General features: G+C 49.5%; 1 protein-coding gene across 2 annotated transcripts; it reads right to left on the bottom strand.

The window, feature by feature from the left end:
* Positions 1-6,774: 6,774 nt before the first annotated feature.
* TMEM192 (transmembrane protein 192) lies at positions 6,775-20,813 on the bottom strand. 2 transcript variants are annotated; one of them, XM_004610413.2, is made up of 6 exons: positions 20,672-20,813; positions 13,458-13,601; positions 12,841-13,105; positions 9,778-9,912; positions 8,497-8,599; positions 6,775-7,185 (listed from the first exon to the last, which is right to left on the bottom strand). In XM_004610413.2, the coding sequence occupies exons 1-6, from the start codon at positions 20,696-20,698 to the stop codon at positions 7,047-7,049; spliced, it is 813 nt and encodes a 270-aa protein (XP_004610470.1). In that variant the 5' UTR covers positions 20,699-20,813; the 3' UTR covers positions 6,775-7,046. The 2 variants fall into 2 exon arrangements, with proteins under 2 accessions (XP_004610470.1, XP_054976930.1); XM_055120955.1 differs by lacking the exon at positions 9,778-9,912.
* Between the last annotated feature and the right edge of the window lie 690 nt (positions 20,814-21,503).

Genomic DNA, 21,503 nt, shown 5'->3' with positions numbered 1-21,503 from the left:
CAGGAACCTCACACAGCAATGGCAGGAAGTGGCAGGAAGTGGCAGGAAGTGGCAGGAAGTGGTGGCGCAAACCTTCAGGTCTGTTTCGGCCAATCTCAGCTCTCGCGCTTTCTTACCCTTTACTGCTCTGACGCCCCCAAGTAAAGGTGGAAGTGAGAATAACCTTTTGGGACAGTTCATCAAGTTCCTTCAAAATAAAATTAACAAGGGTGGGAGAAAATAGATCCCAAAGGCAAGGCTGCAGAAAGCACGGCGTGGGCTGTGTGCATGTTTGGGGGGGCTGACTTTTCCCATCTGTGTGAAGATACTCCCCCACCCCAACTCTGGGACTGAGTTGGGGTGAGAGCACCACCATGTGTGGCCCCAAAACAAATAAGATCGTAGAAGTGCATCACTGATACTTCACTGGCACCCCGCCTCGACCCCCACCCAGGTCTTCCAAATTCACATCCATAAATTTCCAAATAGAAAGATAAGTGTTATCAATTGGGACAGTTGATTAAGATTTGGGGAGGGGAGAGGGGGTGGTTAAACCATTTTATTGAGAACCTTCATGGAAAGAACAAAATATTCCATGTCCTTGGGGCTGGAGAGGTAGTCCAGTGGGTAAAGTTCTTAGAGTGGTTCCAGAGCACAGCTGTTTGTAGTCCCCAAACCAAAAGAAAAACAAACTTTACACTTTAAAGGTGCCTGTTGATGAATTCAAACAGTGATGGCTCCTGTTTGGAAGCCGGTTTCACGTGCTGGGGGAAAAGGCAGTTGGGATGCAGAATGGACCACTAAGTAAATGATGATTGGAGGGATTGCTTGGGATGGAGATGTGTGCTGAAGGTAGACTGAAGACCAAACATGATGGCCTCTTAGTGACTGTATTCCAAATCATAACACTCAAAATCAGAGAGTAAGAAATAATATACCTGCCATAGAGGCAAAGGGTGGGATGAGGTGGTGCTAGCGAGAGGGACACTGGGAATAATGGTGGTGGAAAATGTGCACTGGTGGAGGGACGGGTGCTCAATCATTGTATGATTGAAATGTAATCATGAAAGTTTGTATTTCACAGTGATCCGATACAAAAAATATGAAAACTAAAAAAAAAAATGATGGCTCACACTGGGAGTCGGAGTGGGATGATAATATTGGATTGAATAAAAGACCAGCCTGGGAGCTCATCTCAGCTGACTGCCTAGAGCCGGACAGTCCTTGTATATTCGTCTCCTCATGTAACTGTCTCATTCTGAGATGAACCCATGTAGGAAGCAGGTCAAAGGTGCCAATCTGATTGGCTTGAACTATCCCAAAATTCAAGCTTCCTCCCCAAAGCTAACTGTTTGAAATCTTTTACTCCCCTGTTCGAGCCATCAGTGTCTCTTCATCTGTGATCTTGCTTCCCTCCCAGATATTAGGTCCCTACTCTCCTTGGCTCTTCAAAATTTTCTGAGGTTACACCCATGGTGCTGGGTGTTCAGCAGATATGGGGCCCATCTTCGCAAGTGCCTGGATAGAATTCGGGGCTCCTAGGCTCATCCCCTGAGCTCTCTTGCTGGGGACTCCCCATTTACCCTCACAGCTGACCAAGTCAGCCACCATTCTTCCTCTACAAACTCAACTCTGCTCTGCCGAATAATCCCTAAGAAGTGAGGGAAAGACAGAGGCAGAAATTACAGACTCTGCCTTGACTTTTTTCCTGTTTGCAACATGGAGTGGTGCTCCCGGGTCATTATATGGTGCCGGGGGAATCAAATCTGGCTCCAGCCACTGCAGGTAAGCGCCTTTACCCCTGTACCCTGACATGACTTAATGCATGAGTGGGTAAAATGTACAATATCAGTGACTGTAGCACCAACAAGTTATTTTAGTGTTTTGGAGGGTGAATCCAAATGTATGAGTAGGTAAAATGTACAATATCATTCACTTTAGCACCAACAAAAGTCACTGTTTTTTTCCTTTTTGGGGGTGGGGGGAAGGGCACATCCGGCAGTTATCAGCTACTCCTCGCTCTGCTGTGGAGTGATCCCTGGAGAGTGTTCAGAGGCCCTAGGGGCTGTCAGGAGTTGGGGGTGGAACTGGAGTGACTCGCATGCAAAACTCAAATTGGCAAAGGCTTCTTGGGGCTGGGCACAGGTACCAGATGTGTGAGGGCCTGGCTTGCTAACAAAGAGAGGGGGGAGCATAAACATGTTCTCATTTTTGTTTCCCTTTTGTTTCCATAGCAACAGATACAGGAAGGAATAGATGTGGGGACTTAGTGGAAAATGTTCCTGGAATTCAAACACTGGAGCGTGTGCAAAGCACAGCAGTTTCAGGAGTGTTTGGACCCCGGGGTGTGCTTCATGGAGTCTGACCTCTGGCATCACACACCAACGTCATTTTGCAGCTTCTGTAGAGAAATTGGACATTTGTGTATTTTCACCTATATTTCATAAGCCCCCTCCAGGTAGGGAGGCGACAACTGCTGTGGAGGGGGATTAGTCTTACTTAGGGGGTCCCTTACATTTCTGCCTCTTTGGGTTCGAGAAACTTCTGGTTCTGGGTATACATACTTTGTATATGATTACTGGTTTATTATTCTTTTAGACACACCTAGAAGTCTCAGGGGCTGCTCTTGGAAAGATGCTCGTGGGTTGCTGCTGGTGGTACCCTGGGGATGACGGGGCTGGAGAGAACTTTGCTTGAAGGAGGTCCAGGTATGGCACCACGTGGTTCCCCGAGCACTGCAGGGAGAGACCCCAGAGCACTGTTTGGTGTGGCCCCCAAATCAAAAACAACTCAGGGGAATAACAACCCAAAGACTGTGCACTTGCAGAGCTGGGGACTGGACCAGGGCCTAACACAAAGGTGCAAAGCAAGTGCTTCCCCACCAACTTATTCTCCCTCCCCCTACGTTCCGAGTCTTTAACCTGGCTGTGGGTGTAACTCAGTGACAAAACAAATGCCTTGTATGTGTGAGGGCATAGGTTTGATCATCAGCAAAGTAAAAGAAAAAAATAAATGTTTGTAAAGAGCCTAAGAACTGGGGGAAAATGGTTAGTAGTTAAGAAAATGCAATTTGAAATGGACCTTTGGGGGAGGGGAACATCTGGCAATTCTGGGGGTTATTGGGGGGGGGTGCTGGGGATGAAATTTGAGATTCCTTCATGCAAAGCATGTGATCAGTCCTTTGTGCTCTCTCCAGACCAACAAAGACTTCTTCTGTTCCACCAGATGGGCTAGGAGAAAGGGGACTGGTCACACACACACAACGGGTGAGGGCCTGAGACAGCAAAGGATGGAAATTGGTACCCTCCCTTGCTAGTGAAATTTTATTTTTGTTTTCTTTAAAATATTTTTGAACACTGCCATTGGAAAATGAGATTTTTAATAATAGCACGATGCTGTTGTCACTTGACACAGAACGATACATATGTATGAATTTTAAATAAAATGTCACTGTTGTGCTCCTTGACTTTGTGTCACCAAGCAGCAATAGGGTCCTCCAGGAACCCAACTGCCTTGGGAACTTTGACTTCCATATATACCCCCACTGACTCTCCCTGCCCCCACACACAGTTTGTTTTTGTAATGAATCACCGTGAGGTATAGTTACAGATTTGCAAACTTTCATGCTTATATTTCAGTCATACAATGTTCGAGTTCCCATCCCTCCACCAGTGCCCATTCTCCAATCACCAATGATCCCAGTATCCCTCCCACCACTCCCTCCCCACACCCCTCAGCCCACCCCGCCTCTGTGGCAGGGCATTCCCTTTTGCTCTCTCACTTTTTTGCGGTGTTGTGGTTTGCAATAGTGGTACTGAGTGGCTATCACTCGGTCTATAGTATATTTTCAGCACCCATCTCCCATCCCGAGCGGGCCCTCTAAGCACCCTTTACTTGGTCTCCCTTCTCTATCTGAGCTGCCTTTCCCCCAGCATGTCCCCCGCCTCCCCCCCCACACAAATACACACTTTTTAGCTCATGCTCTACACAGTCCCGTGATCTCTTGGAGCTCTTCTGTCTTCACTGGCTCTAAGTGCCCAGGCCCTCAGCCCTCAGGTGTGTGGAGGAGCAGCAGCTGGCCAGCGCAGAGCCTGGAAGTGTCAAGGCCTCCTCCAGAGCCAGAGACGCTCCCAACCAGGGCCTCTCCATGGCGATTTCTGTATCCACCGTGCTAAAATGAATGTTAACATCTACACTGGTTTATTCTGGTTTCATTTTCTTTTTATTTGAAACATTAAATATTAGGAAAGAGCATTGGTAATTAAACAGCCATCACACCAAAACCTGAGGGTTGTAACATTTAAAAAAAAAATTTTGGGTCACATTAAGTGATGCTCAGGGGTTACTCTTGGCTCTGCAGTTGAGAATTGCTCCTGGTGATGCTTAGGGGAGCAAAGGGGGTGTTGGGGATCGAACACCAGCTGCATGCAAGGCAAGCGCCCTGACTGCTGTATTCTCTCTCCGACCCCAGTATTATATAATTTGTAACTGCAGCATTCTCTGGAAGCCAAAGTTCCTCCCATACACCTTGCAATCTAATTGTAGAGCCAAATAAACTAAAAGAACTGAAACTTGATCATCTACCACTGTTTTTCGTGAAATGAAATCAGGAGGGAACAGAGATTTCCAGAGAAGACAGGAGCTTGGACACGTACTTCCTGACAGGGAGCAGAAAAGGAAGAAGACTTCGAACCCCATGGCTCAGACATCTGGTGGACAAGAGGAAAGGCAGCTTGGACACCGGGCTGGATGTTGGGAACTCAGAAAAGCTCATTTCCTGAAAACAAGGGGGACCTACCATCCCTAGAAATGATACCCTCATACAAATTAGAAATCTGGGTGTTGGTCTGATTAAGCAAGAGACACCTTCCACCCCCATCCCAAATGCCTAAACAAAGTGCCCTGTTCTTTCCACAGTGGTATTTGCTACTCAGGCTGTCTGCCAGGAAGCCTTTTCTTTCTTTTTATTGTTTTGGGTCACTTTTAGTGATGCTCAAAGATTACTCCTAGCGGTCCTTTAGGGACCATGTGGGATGCTGGGATAGAAACCAGGTCGGCTGCATGCAAGACAAATGCCCTACCCACTGTACTATCGCTCCAGTCACAGCAGCCTTTTAATTTTTTTTTCCTAATAAAGCTTTCTTGCTCAAGTGCATTCTGGTTTCTGAACCAAAGACAAGTCAGGGGACTTGGGTACAACCTGAATTTCAAAAATACAATTTTAGAGGGCTTAGTTTGTGTATATTGTCATTTTGGGGATCCAAAGGTTACTGCCTGCAGATAACAATTCCATCACCTTCACAAACAGTGGCCCTTCTTAGAATGGCCCAGGGAGGTACTGTTGAGAGGAAACAGCTATTTGGCTTGGTAAGTTGTAGTGGATATTACTAAACAAATAAGATGCAACCTTTACCAAAGGGTTGGGCATATAGCTCAAGAGTTTAAAATTAAGTATTGAGAAATGAGGGTGATAGTATATCAGGTAGGTGTTTACCCTGCATGCAGCTGACCAGGATTTGATCCCTGGCAACCAATATGGTACCCTGAGCCCGCCAGGAGTGATCTCAGAGCACAGAGTCCATATGGTCTCCTTGAGCACTACCAGGTGTGGTCCAAAACAAAAATTATATATATATATATATATATGTATATGTATATATATATATATATATTTGGCGGGATCACACCTGGAGATGCTCAGGGGTTACTCCTGGCTCTGCACTCAGGAATTACTCCTGATGGTGCTCAGGGGACCATATGGGATGCCGGGATTGAACCCAGGTCAGTCGTATGCAAGACCAATGCCCTACCCGCTGTACTATTGCTCCCTAACAAAAAATTATCGATCAGCTAAAAACCCAGAATACTCAACCAAGTCTAAGGCAATAAGACAAATAAATACATTTGAGGGTCATATTAGAAAAATAGAGGAGAAATAATGGATTTACTCATAAAAAATACTTCATTTCATCTGAAGAACTCAGTATGTTTAAATATCTGTATATAAAATGATATGACATTTTATTCCCTAAATAATTTAAAACTCAAATCCCCAGAAGATGCCTACCCTAGATCTGAACTTACTAAAATAGTGTAACTTCCTGAAAAAGGGCAAAAATAAGGATTTGAGGCTTTGCAGAATATTCCCAGCTACTCAGGCCCATGGGGTTACCACTGATCAAACAAACAGCAATGGCCAGTTGAACCTGCTTAGTTTAATTAAGGTTAATTAAGGTTACTTAGGTTAATGTAACTGGCACACATCTTATTTCTGGAGAATGGAAAACAAGGAGTTTGCATTATGGATCATCTCGTGAGTCTCTGGTCCTCTGGTGAGGATATCCTAAGTGTATGCAAGTTGCATGAGGGGCTGGAGAGAGAATACAGCGGGTAGGGTGCTGGCCTTGCATGCAGCCAACTGGGTTTGATCCAGGGCAGCCCATATTGTTCACCCACGCTCACCAGGAGTAATTCTGAGCACAGTATCAGGAGTAACTCCTGAGCATCGCTGGATGTGGCCAAAAAATCCTAAAAACAACAACAAAAAAACCACTCCCCAAACAAAAACTATCCAAGTTACCTTGGGTCGAACTATGTCCTAATACCACACAAGCATATGAAATCCACAGGAAGGTCTTAAAGGGGAAGAAACATTAACCGCAGAAATCTTTTGTCAGTTAAGATGGAAAGAAGTTACTTGATCAAAACCTTATTTAAAACTGGGGACTTTATAAAAAGGTAGCCCAGTTATGGCAGGGTTGTTATGTCATGTGGAAGAAATATTGGTCAAGGAGATGCTTGAACTATGCCTTTAATCGACAGATAAACCAAGCAGTTCAATAATCCCCAAGTGTGCCAAGCAGACATTCTTCCTTGGGTTATCAAGACTTCCGCCAAGCACCTGTCAAAGGATCCGGCAGCCCTGCACATCAACCAGCCACACAGGAGAGAACCAAGGTCAAGTACTCGTACCAAATGTTACTCTGGGAAAAGCTGCGATTTCCTGTGGCAGCTGCCCAGTGTCAGGAGACTCCGGACTCCTCGCCTTGAGGTCTTCACCTTGGCCCTCACATCCGGCTTGGCTGGGAGCTGGAGTCAGGCGAAGTGAGCGCCAAGAGCCGCTTGCTCAGCAGTGCATTGTGGCGCTTCAGGTACAGGATGATGTCTCCTTGCTTTTCCACAATTTCCTCAAGACTTGAGACGGGCCTGCAAAAAACCGGGAGCTGAGCGGGTGGGACATGCACCCCGGGCCTGTCCGAGGCTTCCGAAACACGTGCTGTGCTCGCGCCTTTCCCTTCTGGTTACAAACAAAGGCATCATCCTGGAATGCAGAGCTACCTCTCTATCTGTTAACTGTTTGGGGGCCACTCTTGGGGTGTCAGGGAACTGGAGGTCACTGCATATTCCCAGGTATGTACTCTGTCACTGGAGACAAATGCCAAGACCCCAAATGAGATTCTTCCGTGAAGCATTTTAGTGAGTTTTAACAACTCACTAAAGCATCTGAAGTTGGGGACAACTTCAGGCTCAAAGTTGATGGCTCAAAGGACCAGAGCACCTGGCTGGAATGCTGAATCAGACACCAGGGTCTGGGGTCTGATCACTGATACCACCTGGCCTCCCTAGCATCACTGGGCAGAGCCTGGGAATTCCTGAGCACTGCCGTGATGTCCTAGGTCACTGGGTACAGCCCAGGAGCTCTGAGCACTGCCATGGTGGCCTGGGTCACTTGGCAGAGTCCAGAAAGTCCTGAGCACTGCTGTGGTGGCCTGGGTAATCCCCAGCACTGCAGGGCCTGGGTCACTGTCACTGTCATCCCACTGTTCATCAATTTGCTCGAGCGGGCACACTGGTGCCCATTGTGAGACTTGTTGTTACTGTTTTTGGCATATCAAATACGCCACAGGTAGCTTGCCAGCCTCTGCCATGTGGGCGGGATACTCTCGGTAGCTTGCCAGGCTCTTTGAGAGGGATGGAGGAATCGAACTCGGGTCGGCCGCATGCAAGGCAAATGTCCTACCCGCTGTGCTATCTCGCCAGTCCAGGGCCTGGGTAACCATCACAATCTCTGGCCTAGCTTTGAGCTGCCGGTCCAGTTGGTCAAGAATTATTGGGAGCCCCCCCACTTTGTCTCAAAAAGCAAAATGAATCTAACGTCTTCCTACAACATTCTCTCAGTCTACTTGGATACCACTGCACAAAAGAAGTAATTATCGAGCCTTAAAATATGATTAAGCTTTTATTTCAAGGGAGGAAGGGCACACCCAACTGTGCTGAGGACTTACCCCTGGAGGGGTTCGGGCACCATATGTGGTGCATGCAAGGCCAGCAGTATGACCGCTCTATCATCACTCGGGCTCTTTAAATATGAGTGAATGAACGGGCTCTACACAGACACATGTCAGAGAGCTGTCAAAGAAATAGTCAAGCTGAAGAATGCTACGCACAGAACGGCCTTCACAGCTCTTCGTTCTCTTTCTCTGCAGTGCTGACTGGCCGGCCCCACCCAGAGCTTACCGGAATCCAGTCTCTGAGGTAGGATTGCTGGGGTAAGCCCAGAGTTTTTCTTCTTCAAGTACATCAGGCTGTGGTCTGGCTTTATTAAATTTTCGAATTTTCACTGAAAGAATAAAGATGTTTTGGGGTTATCTGATTGCAAAAAAAAAATTCTATATTTATTCATTCAGCTACATTGGTTGGCTGATGTAATTTTCATTTTTGGGGGGCCACACCTAGCATGGCTTGGGGCTTATTCCTGGCTCTGCTCTCAGGGATCACTCCTGGCTGTGCTGGGGGATCATAGGGGGTGCTGGGCATTGAACTCGCTTGGCTGCGTGCAAGGCAAGTGTACTACCTGACCTGCTAGCACTCTGGCAACTCTGCTTTGCTTTATTCGGGAGAACTCAACGCAGGCCTCACGCCTGCAAGGTTGCTTTGCAGCAGAGCTGCACCCCCACGCCGCTCATGAGACAGGAGGCAGAGGGGGAAGTTGCCTGGGCGCACTCAGCTCAAACCCACGTGCCCAGCACCCAAGAGGGCTGAAGATGCTTGAAGGAAGAAGTTCACACTGGCTGCAAGTTTGTATGAAGCCACAGGCAAGTGTAAGCTACTGCTAACGAGCGAAAACGGGGCAGGGTTGGGAGAGCTCAGGCGTTTCTGAGAAGTCCAGGGGAAGAACAGAACAAAGTGGCCCGGACAGAAATGAGGAGAGAGACAAAAAGCCACCGACTTTCAGGAAAAAGCTGAAGTCCAGACAGAAGGGAGAAGCATCATTGGTTTTGGGGGTTCTTCTGAGCAGTGCTCAGGGTCTTGGCTGAGCTCTACATACTGCAAGGTTTGACACTGGGTGGGAATTTGGCTCAGCGATGCCAGGTCCCTCTTACCACTTGGAGCGGGATGAGGGGTGGGAGTAGGAGAACGGCCGAACTCAGGGCTCTTGCTCACAAAGATACAGCAGGAGTGTGCTTGGAGAGATAGGTTGTGTGCTCCGGTCCTCTGAGCCGTCTCTCTGGCCCGGTCTTGAAAACTTTTAAAGGAACAGACAGCTCGGGCCGGGGAGATGGTACAGAGGATACGATGCTTGCCTTGCATGCGGCCTTTGGGGGCTGACTTATTTGAAAAAGCTTCACCCAGCTGATACAGGTAAGGGACTGTTGATTCGAAGTCAGAGACCGGGACTGTGGCCAGCAGTAAGGGCATAAGGTGCTAAACGGGGGGTTCTCAGCGCCGTAGCCAAGGCGGTGGTAGGCAGGATTCCAGAGGCTGGGACAGGCGAGACCTGCCCAGTGGGACTCTCACCTGTGTAAACAAGCAGACACGTAGAGGAGCAGATCAGTTCCAGGGTCAGGATGGCCAGGATGAGGTCAAGGTACAACCTGCTGGCCTGGGGAAAGGAATGCTGTATGCACAGTATGAAGAGAAGGGCCGTGCTACCTGGGAGACACAGAAACGGGTGGGCAGGGGAGGGTGAAGGTGTGTGGGCACTCAGCATCTTGTACGCTTGTAGAGAGCAGTAAATGAATACCAACCTGCCAACAAAGTCAGTCACTCACACACACACACACACACACACACACACACACACACACACACACACACACACACACACTCTGACCTCAGTATTAATGATGCCCTCTAATACAAAGATGTAAGAATCTGGACTTTCTTGGAGCCAAAGAGATAGTATAGTAGGTAGGGGGCTGGCCTGGCATGCAGCCGACCCAGGCTCACCCCAGCATCCCATATGGTCTCCTGAGCACTGCCAGCAGTGACCCCTAAGCTCAGAGCTAGGAGTGATCCTTGAGCACAGCAGGATGTGGCCTCCTCCCCCCAGCCCTCCCCCCAAACCTGGACTTTCTTAAAACTCAAAGATTGATTTGGGTGGGCCATATCCTGCTGTGCTCAGGGATCACTCCTGGCAGTAGTCAAGATGCCATCTGAGGGGCTGGGGATGAAACTGGGGTTGGCCACATGCAAGGCAAGGACCCAAACCCCTGCACTAGCTCTCTGGCCCAAAGAATTACAGGGCTGCCGAGACACCACGGGTTGCTAAGGTGCTTGCCTCCCATGCAGCTAACCCTGGTTCCATCCCCTGCACCACAGTCAAGCCAGCCTCATGTGTAAAATGCAATTTTCTCTGCTGTAGCTCAACTCTTCAGACTCGCTGAAAATGAATGCCACTGAGACACAGGAGAGATGGCTCAGGGGTGTATGCTCTGCACACGGAAGGGCCCAAGTTCAACCTGTAGACTGGCGGGGCCTCTCTTCAGCACTGCTGGGTATAGGCACACTGAGTAGCATGGCTGAGTGAGTCCCCAGGACTCCTGAGCACCCTCCCAACCCCTGCATCCTGCCCTTCAAGGAACGTTACTGAGCAGAAAAGCTCATACTGGGGCCGCAGCGATAGTACAGCAGGTAAGGCATTTGCTTTGCATGCAGTCAACCTGGGTTCAATCCCTGGCATCCCATATGGTCCCCCAAGCACTGCCAGGCATAATTCCTAATTCCTGAGTGCAGAGCTAGGAGTAACCGCTGAGCATCACTGGGTGTGAGCCCAAAAAAACGCAAAAAAAGAAAAGAAAAGCCTGTAGTTCAAATGTATTAAGCAAACATTAAAAAAAAAAATTCTGGAAAATTTAGGGAGAATTATTGATTGACTTTTTTTTGGGGGGTCACACCCAGTGGTTTCAGGGGTTACTCCTGGCGGTGCTTGGGGGACCATTTGGGATGCCAGGGATCAAACCTGCATTGGCTGTGTGCAGGGCAAATGCCCTATCTGCTGTCACTCCAGCCCTGAAATATTAATTTCTAATCTGGTTTCAAAATGCTTTATTCTGGACTCAAAAAAAAAGAGGACCCTTTAATTTTCTAATTTAATAATACTTTTCATTTCTTTCCACACCTTTCAATGCTCAGTGGCTCCTGGTCCCAGGGGTGGGGGGCTGCTCCTGGTGGTGCTCGGGGACCAGGCTGGATGGGATTACCAAACCCAGGCCTTCCACACCACAGCTACTGCTCTGGCCAACTTTGGTAAGAGAGAACTTACATTTCTAAGAGAAATGTCCATTTGTAAAAGCATCTCAAAGGAAAATGAGTAAGACTCCAAAAATTCTTATCTGTGGAGAAGGCAAACACCACCCCATCTTTCAGTGCTCAGGCTCGTGACCTTCAATTGGTGTCTCCCGAATTTCCAATGTCTTTTGACTCTGGCTGGAAATGGCCCTCGAGGAGGCAGCCTGGATTGTGTGGAGGATCACTTGGTTTTCCCAGTCTCTCCACGTGGCAGGACCTAGACATGTTCTCCCACTTTGTTTTCCCCTGTTCATCTGTTTTATCATAATGGGGTCCCAGCCCAAACCTACCAGGGTAAAGATAGTTTGCCTTCCATACAGGCACACACACAGGGAACTCAAGGTCGTATATTAAAACAAACATTTCCAGGGATTAGAGGTACAGCGTAGTGGGCTGAGTGCATGCATGAGTTTTGATTTGTTTTTGTTTTTAGTTTTGGGCCACATCCAGCTGTGCTGAGGGATCACCATGCTCGGTGGGCTTGGAGATCCAACATGCCCAGGATTTGACAGGCAGGGGGGCACTGAAGCAAGACTACAGTAGGTCGGTATGTTAAGATGGAGATGAGAAGTCTCGAGCTGGAGGATGGCCCAGAGGATAACCACCCCAACATCCCTCTCTGCCCTGCTTCCTCTCTGACGGCCCAACACACGTGAATCTCAATTAAAAGTGCTCACTCTTCCACCCCCGAGTTAAGACTATGTGAAAAGTGGCGGATATTTCAGTCTTTAATAATGCTTAAGAGACCACTCCCCTTCCCCCGTCCCCCGCCACCCGTTCCCTTAAATCTCTTCCCCATTTGCCCACCAAGCACTGTCTCCTGTTTCTATTCATGGCTGCTAGGATGGAGAGCCTGAGAGCAGAGAGCAGTGCCCTGCGACATCCTGATCCTAGCCCCACATGGCCCTCTGAGCACAGAGCCTGGAGTCACCACCACCTCTTGCTCTGCCCCCAGCACTGCCAGGTGTAGAAACAAAACAACTCACATGGAGGGGGAGGGGACTAAATTTTGGTGGCCACAACAGACATCACTCAGAAACGAGAGACACCTTTGACTGTAAAGTGAAACATGGGGCCAGAAGCAAGCCCAATAGGCATCAGCCTGGGCTCCATCACCAGCTCCCTGATGGTGCCACCAGACCCGGCAGGAGTGATCCCTAAGCACAGAGCCAGGAGCTAAGCCCTCAGAGCTGAGAGCTATGGCCCCCAAGCCAAAAGAATGTCACTTTTCCCCCTCGTGCCGGTGGCCCCAGAAAGCCACAAGCAGGACGGGCCAGCAGCTGCACTCACCAGCGGAGTGTATCAGCAGGGCGAGCCTTTTCAGGTGCCGTGTCCCTCGGTAGATGGTGCTGTAGCCGCGGCTCCTTACTTTGCTGTGCTGATACTGGATGTAGCGCTCCAGCAGGAAATGCAGAACCCACAGCAGAACTTTGCCGAGGATGATGACGGTCTGTACTTTCAGTGGGTTGGTATAGTTGCCTGGGCACTTGTCCTCGGTTGGATTAGGGTATGAACACAGCACCCCCGTCAGGAAGGCCAGGACAACAAATACCACCTGGAATAGCAGGGCTAGCATTCAGTTTGGATGCAGGGAAGCCCCCCTCCCCCGCTTGAGCACACGCGTCCAGGCCCCTGAAACCAGATGGGTCTCATCCCAAGTGACTTTGCAAAGGCAGCTGCGGGTCAAGTCATGGGAAGGAAAAGCCTTCCCTGTACAACTGCAAAAAAAAATTCTTGCTAGCTGGCCTGAGAAACAGAGACAGAGCAAGGGATAAGACCCTGGGAGACATCCTCTCCCTCAAAGTCTGCACATGTCAAGGTGGGGACAGAGCCAAAGTGGCTCTGAGGAGCTAGGTCTCTCTGGACACCTTCATCTGCGGATGGCTCACCGTCTCCCGCTCACTTACATGCAGGAACAGGAGGAGGCTTGCCACGCTGACTGTAGCAAGAGGCTGGAACCTGGGTCTGAAATGGGCGTGTAATGGGTGTGAGAAGTGCTGCATGTCCAGGAGGGGGTCATCGTCAACACTCTGGGTGAGGTCCAAGGAGCCCTGGGGAGAGGAGCAGAGGCGAGCTGTAAGCCCCACTTTCAGGACCGTTCCTAAGGCACGGCTCCAGCCTAGTGAGCGGTACACAAGTCAGAGGCAAGAAAACACATGTCCAGCCTCAAGTCTCCAGATAACTACTCTATACACACTGGCGTGATGTGAAAACAGTCTTGGGTTATTTGTTTGTGTGTTGGGGCCACTCCTGGCTGTGCTTAGGGCTTACTCCAGATGGGACTTGAAGAAACTTACATAGGGTCAAGAATCAAACCCAGGTCGGTTGTGTACACGGAAGACTCTCTACCCTATTTTTATATAGCTGTGTAAAAAGATTTTTTTTGTTTTGTCTGTTTGGAGGCCACCCCATTGGTGCTCAGGGGTTACTCCTGGCTCTGAGCTCAGAAATTACTCCTGGCTCAGGGGACCATAAAGGATGCAGGGAATCAAACCCGGGTTGGCTGCATGCAAGGCAAATGCCCTACCTGCTGTACTATCACTCCGGCTCCTAACCAGTCTTAAAGCAGCACTCGGAGGTCGGGAAGTACCACAAAGTGCGGACGTTTCTGCTTTGCGTGCAGGAGCCCTGGGTCCAAGCACCCCCACCTCACTGTCCCCCTGGCCCCTTCCCATGGCTCCGAAAACAACAAACCTGGAGGAGGAAATCTTAGGTACTTCAAAAGAGGGAAACAAGACTACAGCACATCATTTCAAGTCCTCGAAACACAGCTAGAGATTCCTGTGGCAACGCCTCCATCCTAGGTGAAATCACCACATCTGGCCGCAGGACTTAAAACTCTTCTTGTGAGAAACCCTGCGAAGTTGGTGGGAACTCGATAAAACCCAAGGTGACAGGTAGGTGGGGAGATGTGGGCACGAGTCTTGTGGGAAGATTAAGAGGTTACACGGGAAGTGACATAGGACAGGGCTGAGGAGACCCTGCGGGGGCTGTTCCTATGTGAGCCCACCACACATGGTCCCTCAAGCAGCCCTGGTGCCCCCCCCCCCCCCCGCTCTGACAAGGATCAGCTGGGCCCCACCTGTGGAGCGCGTGCTACAGGCTCACACCTGGCTCTACTTTCTGTCTTCCCCCGTGCCTTCTTAACTTTGGAACTCTTTGAAAGACAACTGCAGTAAACATTTTTGTTTGCTTGCTTGTTTGGGGGCCATACATGGAAGTGCTCGGGGCTTACTCTGGTGGTGCTCAGGGATCACTCCTGGGTGTGCTCAGGAGGAACATATGGTGTGCTGGTGACCAAACCTGGGTCAGCCGTGTGCAAGGCAAGAGCCCTGCCTGCTGCACTCTCTCTCCAGCCCTGCACAATAACATTTTTAATGTCCTTCCCCCCCCCATTTCTTGTATATATCATTTCTAAATCCCGTGTGTGTGTTTTGCTGTAAACAGCATAGAAGACCTCGTACATGCAATGAATATGTGAGGCATACTCCACCTAGCTCAAAGGATTGGTTACAGTTCATTATTTCCTGCTTCTTTAGGTGCCGAGTAATTTACGACTGGATACCAGACTGCAAAAATATTACCTTTCTGGGGGCTTGAGAGGTAGTTCAAGAGGGTGGGACATGTTCTTTGCACATAGGAAGTCCAGGTTCAATCCCTGGTGCCATTATGGCTCCCAGAGCACTGCCAAGAGGAACCTTAGAGCACCCAACTGGGAGTAGCCTCTGAGCATCACCGGGTGTGGTCCAAACAAAGAATCTTTCCCTTCTGGTTGCTGTTCATTTCCATGGACACAGTTCTTTATCTTTCTAGTCTTGCTTTTGAGGACTGTTAGGTGGGACACAGTGTAGGAGAAATGGGTCTCACTGCTGAGCAAGACCATCTGAGTCCTCTTGCTGGGACCCTGAGATGGAGAAGGTTCCAGAAGGGCTGCATCCTGGCCCCACTGAGCACTGAGCACTGTTCCTTCTCATCCATTCCAGGCTATTTCCCAGGCCCTGGCAAGACCCTCCAAATACCAGAGGGGCCTCTGCACAGCTCCCAGCAGCTCCCTCCTCCCCAGGGTCGTTGTTACGGGCGCTGTTACAGGCACTGCAGTGGCCTCTATCTCCCCAGCTCGAGGAGTGTCTGAGCCACCTGGACCTGCTCCCCCGCTGTAGCCCACAAATTCTCTGAGAGGTGAGCCTGAGTTGTCCCAGTGTTTGCCCATCTCTCAGACCTCACTGCCCTTCTCCGCCAACAGCTCGGTGTCTTTCTGGAGACTGCATTGTCGTTTGGTTGTCCAGGCAAAAGAGTAACACATCTAGTCTGTGTGAATCCATCACTGCAGGTAACAGAAATTCCTAGCATGCTTTTGTGTTGTTCTGTAAGTCCCAACAGTAAGGACATGCTATGCATGGGGCAACAGATAGGTGAGCCTGGCAGGGGCTGGCTCTAGTCTGGACTCTACACCTGAGGTGTGGAGGTGCTGCAGGCCCGCACTGAGGCAAGAGTCTATCTCCCATCTCCTGCTGGTGGCACATTTCAGTTCTCTGCCCTAGGGCCATTCTGGAACCTTCTCTAGAATCAGTGAACTTTCTGGAGTGTCCCATAGGTATCTCTCTCAGAACATCTTTGAAGTTCCCAGCTAAGATTTACGGTCCTTTAAAATCTTGTTCTTCATGCCCATGTACTTCCCTGGATATGCGTCTTGCTCGTTTCTGTCTCTGCTTGCTTTGTCCACGCTGGAGAAGCCTGTGTTCTCTCTAGAACAAGTACTTCCTCTGTTTCTCTCCCCTTATGTATTTCTAAGTAAGTTCTAATAAGAACTTATGTCTGGGGCTGGAGTGATAGCACAGCGGGTAGGGTGTTTGTCTTGCATGTGGCTGACCTGGGTTCGATTCCCAGCATCCCATATGGTCCTTTGAGCACTGCCAGGAGTAATTCCTGAGTGCATGAGCCAGGACTGACCCCACTGCATTGCCGGGTGTGACACAAAAAAGAAAAAAAAACAAACATAACTTATGTCGCTTCCCCACAAAACAAACACAAATTTACTCTAAGCTGGAGACAGGATGGGGTGAAGGTGGCCTTACGTGTGGTCAGCCCTGCTGGGAGTGCTCCACGAGCAGGGAGCCAAAGAAACAACTTATCCTGCCAAGTATTTTCTTTCTACCTTATCTATTTTGGTTTTTGGACCACACCCAGCAATGCTCAGGGATCACTCCTGGCAGGGCTTAGGGGACTACATATGGTGCTGGGGATTGAACCCGGGGCAGGCAAGTGCCTGACCCACTGTCCCCTTTGGGTTTTGATTTTTTTCTTCCCTGTAGTGCTCAGATAAATAAGTTGCCTTTTTAAGTTGTCTTTTATTTCCATTAACACATTTCCTAGAAGATATACACATACCAAGGTTGCAAATAAGGAATCTAGGAGGTAATGAATTAGTGGCCCAACTTGGCACAGTGGCTGCATTTGTCTGGTACCCCTTTGAAGACAGCTCTGCAAGGTCCGGTGTTGGTGCAGACACCATCGGTGCTGTGGGAGTACTACTTGAGGTCCATTCTGGAGTGGTGCACTTGACTTCACTGGACCGTGTAGACCAGTTATTCTTGTGACAGCGGGAGAGTTAGATTATGGAAAATGGTGAACTCCATTTTGATATTTATAGCACAGCATATTTACACCTGACACTAATCCCTATCAGATTTTAAGCCCTTCGAGTTTCAGTCATCACATGTGTATATATTTGCATTTTGCTTCCAGTCAGGATTCTGTAGTAGTAGGAGTCAGCAAACATTCAGTAGGGAGCCAGAAAGTAGGTATTTTGTACTCTGCACCATATGATAGGAGATTTTGATGCTGTGCCACAAAAACACCCACATGTCATAGGTGGTAGTGTTACCTGATGTAATGTTATTTAATGTTGTTTCAAAAATAGGCTACATTTTGATAGGATTTTGTTTACAAACTTAGTGGACTGCAGCTTTCTGATACTTAGCAGTGGGTGCTCATTCTCCCCATTCCATTTTGTCCTTTCCATTGTATACATTGAGGAGGGACTGGAGTGACAGCGCAGCGGGTAGGGTCTTTGCCTTGCACATGACCAACCCAGGTTCAATTCCTCTTAGAGAGCCCAGCAAGCTACCGAGAGTATCCCGCATGCATGGTAGAGCCTGGCAAGCTACCTGTGGCATATTCAATATACCAAAAACAGTAACAAGTCTCACAGTGGAGATGTTACTGGTGCCCGCTCGAGCAAATCAATGAACAACGGATGACAGTGCTACAGTGCTACGTAGTGCTCAGATACTATGTCCAGATACTATGTCTGTGTTTGGGTCATTCCTGCAGAGCTCAGAGGTCCCCATCTGTATGAGGGATGGACGCCAGGCAACCTGCAGGAAAGTGTGCACTCAGCAGCAGAGCTCTCTCCAGCCTCTACTTGGACATACTGTCCAGAATATTCATCTGGGATATTTCTTTATGGTCAGTGTTCAGTGATACAGCTGACTCAGCTAATGGCTCAATGCTCAGGTGTTACTCCCAGCTGTGCAGAGGGGAGAGAGGGGGAAGCAAGAGATAAAGGGGCTCAAACCTGGGCATCGTGTAAGCAAAGCATGCGCTCTAGTCCACTGAGGTATCTTTCTGGTCCCTTGACGTGTGTGTGTGTGTGTGTGTGTGTGTGTGTGTGTGCGCGCGCACACACACACAAGCACAGCAAAGATGACTCCTGAATACACACACACACACACACACACACACACACACACACACACATACACACACAATTTGTGCCACATTCAGCATTCAGGACCAATTCTTGCCTCTGTTCTCAGGAATGAACCCTGGTATTACTTGGCGGATCTTTTGTAGTGCCAAGGACTAAACCAGCACCCGCAGCATTGCAAAACAAGGGCCTTTTTCTCTGCAGTCTCCCCAGCCTGACTTGGGACATTTCTCACGCTGGCTTGTATTCTTTTAATTTGGGGCTACACTGGCTATGTCAGGGTGTGGCTCTGCACTCAGGCATCACTTCTGGTGAGCTTCGGGGGTACACATGGGGTATCAGGGATCAAGCGTGGGGCATCCAAGTGCAAGGCATACATCTTACCCACCATCCTATCTCTCTATCACCTCCCTCCCCCACTCCAGGTCTGTATTGCTTTCCTTTTTATGTGTATGTTCTCCTGATTCACTGAAGGGGCTGACACTATAATATGGTATCTTTTCTATGTCACTTATTAGCTGTTTGGGAATAGGCTTGGTAGCAACATCAAATTCATCTCCAATAGACCCAAAGGAGATACACTATGATGCAAGCTCCCTGTGGCTGTAACTCACTTCGGCAAGTGAAGTGTGGAGCAAAGATGACTCCTGAGTGCAAACTATGCCTTTATTCCACCAATAGTAATACTCTATTGCTACCCACTACCTGTTGAGAGTGCTGCTGTTTCTGCCCATGCTGTGTATCGCTTCCTTTTTTGTGTGACAGTAACTGTTTCCTGTATTACCTTTCAATGGAAACACTAACACATTTAACACTTTTCCCTGTCCTCCCACTTAAGACAGGTCTCAAACAGAAGTGTAGCCACTTGAACACTTTCTCTAACCTGCAAAGCAATGAAACCAGGGCAGATGTCCTGGTTTGGACCCTTTTAGAAGCCGTTCATCACATTATACCCTTTCAAAAAAGTCCCTTACAGTAGTCAAAGGGGCTTTCATTGCTTGCAACCGATGATCCCTAACCAAAAACACTAGCCTCTTTTAATTCATCTTAAGTTCCTGGCTCTAGGACACAGCCCATTAGTTTCTACAGAATAATAAACAACATACCCATCAAGTCCCCAAAGTTGTTTAGATCAAAAGTGATGAGGCTATGTAAAATTGGTTGTGCATTAGACTTCAGTTGTTTTGGTGATCAGTTCTATAGACTCATCTCAACCTAAAAGCTGAAAGGTACAGAGCCAGGGCACTGGGGCAGCAAGCACCATCAGCCAAGAAGGATTTTAGTACTGAAGTCTTTCCTCTAAATTGTCAGTTTACCCTTAAAAACTCAGGGAAAATGTTACACACCTACCCTCCTCCCATTACATTAATGAGTTTTTTAACACGTACTTTCAAGTTTTAATTCTCCACTTTCCTAACTAAAATTATCACTAGAAATGGTTTATCAGCCATATACCTATGGGGTTACCATTTGCACAATATATCATACAGTCATAAGACCATAGCAATAGGGCTACTAACCTATTCACTTAAATGGATGTTTTATTTACTCTATATTTCTATATTAAAGGGTGATACTTTAATTATATAACACTTAGGGTAACTCAGTTACTTCTGGGCCCAAACACATGTTTTTCTCTGAAAACTGCTTTTAGAGATAGAGCTACAAGAGGGTTGAGTGTTTGCCTTGCAACGGGTCAGATGACCCAGGTTTGATCTCTGGCATCCCATGACTCCCACCTACTCCACCCCCGCCCCGCCTCTCAGCAGCGCCAGGAGGGATCCCAGAGTGCAGAGCCGGGTGCATGTCCAGAGCACCAAAGGGTGTGACAACGCCACCTGCCCACCCCCAAAACAAAACAACCAAACTCCTTTTAAGATCATGAATCTGTTTGCCACGGCGCCATCCCGAGGTACCGAGTACACGGTAAACGTAGACCACGTTTTTTTCCCACGAATCTAGCTGGGATCTAATCTGATCTGGTGGCTCACGTGCCTGGATTCCAAACAGCGCCTGCTCTTCTCTGCGAGTTCCCTGGCAGGGCGGCAGGGCTGTCCGCGGGCCGCCGGCTCAGGCCCACGGCCCCGCACCACGAGAACCCACGCAGGCGGCGCCTGGGGAGGGGAGATGCGCCCCCCGGCTCTGCAGCTACGCCCCAAACCCGGCGGCCTGAAGGCCAGAGGGACCGAGCTCGGACGCATCACGTGAATCTCCGCGTCCCGGGCTCCTGCGCGCGCACGGCGCCCACAGCCCGGTGCCCACCCGGAGCTGGTGCGCCGAACCCAACACCCGGGCCCCCCACCCGAGGCGTCTCCCGGGCGCGCACGGGCTCGAGGGAAGCCCCCGAGTCTCCGCCCCGCGCGCGCCGCACCGGATCCCGGGGCCAGCCGCCCTCCACTTCCGTGCACTCACGTCCTCCATCCTGCCCCCCGCCGCCATTTCCCGACGCCCGAGGCCGAAGCCCCCGGGCCAGCCGGGCCTCTCCGCCTGCGCGCCCCGCAGCCGCTGCAGCTGACCCAGGAAAGCCGCCACCGCGGGACCCAGCGGCCCCGCCCCGCGCCCTGCACCCCGCGCCGCTGCCCGCCCCTGGAGCGCCCCTTCCGCGCCGGCCCCGCCCCAAGCCCCGCCCCTTCCACAACGGCCCCGCCCCAAGACACGCCCCCAGGCGCCGTGCCCGCCCCGGACCACCCCCACACACGCGATGGCCCCGCTTCAGATGCACCCTTTCCACGCTGGCCCCGCCCTAAACCACGCCCCGCCTGTGACGCCCCGCCTAAGACCACGCCTCTTTTGCCTATTGGCTTAACCAAAAAGAGGCGTGTTCTCTCTGGGGCCCCTTCTGGGCCTCCAGGAGTTCTTTGGATTCTCCTGAATCTGAGCAGTCTTGTTGCCGTTCTCTATTGGCGGGAAGTTTGCGCTTAAAAGGGCGAGTATCCCAATCCAAGAATGTTACTATTTTCTGCTGCCACTTGCTTCTCTTTAGCGCATGAAGCTTTCTTCGGTCTTGCTTAGTTTTTATTTGCAAGTACTGTTGCCTGCTTGGGTAGAACGAGCAATAGACCTCTGAGGACGCCCATGTTCTTTTTTTTTTTTTCTTTTAAATTTTATTGAATCATCGTGAGATAGTTACAAGCTTTCATGTTTGGGTTATAATCTCACAATGATCAAACACCCATGTTCTTAAACTCCAAGTTCTCTCCAGCGGAGAGACACCGACAGAAAGAGATTATATATATTTAAAAAA

This window comes from Sorex araneus, chromosome 1 (genome assembly GCF_027595985.1).
Source record: "Sorex araneus isolate mSorAra2 chromosome 1, mSorAra2.pri, whole genome shotgun sequence".
In the NCBI taxonomy this organism is placed as follows: domain Eukaryota; kingdom Metazoa; phylum Chordata; class Mammalia; order Eulipotyphla; family Soricidae; genus Sorex; species Sorex araneus.
The sequence above is the reverse complement of the archived record's forward strand: the minus strand, read 5'-3'. Positions and strand labels throughout refer to the sequence as shown.